The sequence below is a fragment of the Alexandromys fortis genome, unplaced genomic scaffold (assembly GCF_014885135.2).
Source record: "Alexandromys fortis isolate MF-2015 unplaced genomic scaffold, M_Fortis_MF-2015_v1.1 scaffold_226, whole genome shotgun sequence".
Classification (NCBI taxonomy): Eukaryota; Metazoa; Chordata; class Mammalia; order Rodentia; family Cricetidae; genus Alexandromys; species Alexandromys fortis.
This window is the reverse complement of record NW_026068117.1, coordinates 2,159,873-2,162,238: the sequence shown is the minus strand read 5'-3', so window position 1 is coordinate 2,162,238 and position 2,366 is coordinate 2,159,873. Positions and strand designations below refer to the sequence as shown.

At 40.6% G+C, this 2,366-nt stretch overlaps 1 protein-coding gene across 1 annotated transcript; it reads right to left on the bottom strand.

Moving 5' to 3' along the window:
* Window positions 1-998: 998 nt before the first annotated feature.
* LOC126490193 (melanoma-associated antigen B4-like) lies at window positions 999-1,988 on the bottom strand. The gene has a single exon (XM_050124923.1). The coding sequence runs from the start codon at window positions 1,986-1,988 to the stop codon at window positions 999-1,001; it is 990 nt and encodes a 329-aa protein (XP_049980880.1).
* Between the last annotated feature and the right edge of the window lie 378 nt (window positions 1,989-2,366).

Below are 2,366 nucleotides of genomic sequence, written 5' to 3'. Positions count from 1 at the left end.
TCTTTTCTTGCTCTAGCTATAGATTCTAATCCCATAATTTGGGCACAAGTTCCTTCTCTACATTAATCAAGATGTGTGTTGGAGTACTGAAATAAGAGCTTCAGTTTAGTTTTGAAGTAGCATGGGCTCTAGACCATGGATCCAGTATGAATCTGTTATTTACTGTCCCTGCAAACATGGGGACATTAGGATTTTCTGTAATGCTATTTCTATTCATATTTACCCTAACAGATGTCATAACATATATAGTTCTGTGGTTCCCAAACATAAAGAGAAATTAACAAAAACATTCAGGCACACAGCAATGAAAACTGAAAGAAATGTTTCCTAATCAAGCATACATTCCCATGTTCTTTATTTCGGAAATAGACCACATTTGACTTTCATCTATATATAGTAAGAGCTTCTTCTAGAAGCTATCATTGTATAGGCAGGTATTGGGTTGTATTTTGCTAAACATCTCCAGTAAGACTCCTCAAGAACAGATATTCAATCCAGTGTTTTGGTAAAATACAAACCTTGAGCAAGAAATAAAATTTATTGTGATTTAGTTTCTTATACATCCTTTAATATCATAAGCAAACCAGGTATGCATCTTTTACATGTTTGAAAAAAGAAAGTTTGGAATAAAACAAATTATAAACTGATAGCCCACTATTTTTCATTCTATCTTCTTTTCTCCTGTTAGGAACATCTAGATTTTAATTCCATATTACCTCATGGTACGTCACCAAAGTTACTATGAAATTTCAAATCACATTTCTCATCAAATCAAACTTTCAACCCTCAACTTGATAAACATTATGAAAGCATAATCTATGGTATCTTTCTATTTAACTTCTGACTTCAAGTGATAAAAAAAAACACTAAACAGCTTTATCAATAACTAATTCTAGCATCACAAAAGCAAAGATAAGTAGGCTCTTTCAATCATGTAATGGAGACTACCTTAGATCTCATTAGCAGGTAGGAAGGCTGGACTTGGTTTTAGAGCATCTCTAGGTCTTGCATGTAGTGCTTCTCTGGGCTGCACCTTCAGCACGGGCTCTATCTTCTTCCCTCAAAGCTTCTTCATAATTGAATGGGTAGGTAGAGGAGCCAGTTTCATTGATGTTGGCCAAAAACTCCACCACCTTTACCTGGCTGGTTTCAGCATAGGCTTTGGGACCCCACAGGAACTGATAGGAAGGAGGGTCACCATCAGGAACCTGACGGTATAACAGGTACTTTTCCTGTACCAGATCTTTAGTGATGAGCTTCCTGACATCTCCAAAGATGAGATGTGGGACCCCATCATAGACTCCTAGCATATTCAGGAAATGCCAGACCTCCTCCTCTGGGGCACAGTAGCCATTTAGATAGATCACACTTAGGAGAGGGATCAGAATGCCCCTGTTGGGAAGACCCATATCACTGCTCCTACTTCCATCATCCTCAAAATCTAGCTTGCTCGCAAGCATGTAGGTCTGACCATTGGGAGGGACTTCTCTCAGCTCTAGGCCAAAAGCCAAATCCAGGCAGTTTGAAACTCTCTTGAGGATCTCAGGGAACTGCTCCTTGAATCTTTTGTTGACAACATTCAGCATTTCTTCTCTCAACAGGGGCTCTTTCTGTTTGTACTTGTTGAGCATGTACTCCATCAGCATCCCTGTCTTCCTTGTTAGAAGATCCTTCTGTTGGCTCTTATTGGAATGCTGGCCACTAGAGGAGCTCATATTTTTCTTCTGACGGCTCTTGACACTTTTATCAGACATTTTGCAGGCAATGCAGATACTGAAATTGGTGGCAAGAGGCATTACTTGAAATAACTTGGAAAAGATATCAAAAGGGATGCTTGGGACAGCATCTCCATAGGCACTAGAAGAGGAAGAGGATGACTCCCTTTTCTCTGGTGCCATGGTCTGAGTATCCTCGAGCTCTTGGGATTTTGTTTTGGTCTGGCGGCGTTTCTCACGAGACCGAGCCTTGCTCTTTTGTCCCCTGGGCATGATGGATATGGTCAGTGGGTATATTGCAGAGCAGGTGACTTGGATACCTGGACAGAGAAAATCAGATAATAGAAGCACCTTAATTATTCTTTGAAAGTATTTCCTTTTACCAATATTCCTTTAAATTTCCCCATACCCACAGGGCTCCTGGACTCCTGAGTGTCCTGCAGGCACTGCTGAGGTTCACCAAGCCTTCCTTTCCTTCTCGTGTTTGAACACCCTCAGTTCTAAGATTATATAAACTTTTTTTTAGCTTCTGGGCCACTTCCCTCTGCTACTCTCATTTGACAGCTCTAAGGTTCCTTGTAGCCCTGAGGGAGAAAGCTTCAGGGAGCTTTAGTACACTGCACTAACTGGGTACACAGAGTGCTGAGAATT

What these genes read in the sequence shown, in the direction of transcription:
- LOC126490193 (XM_050124923.1), bottom strand. Translation starts at nt 1,988, where the DNA reads ATGCCCAGGGGACAAAAGAGCAAGGCTCGGTCTCGTGAGAAACGCCGC.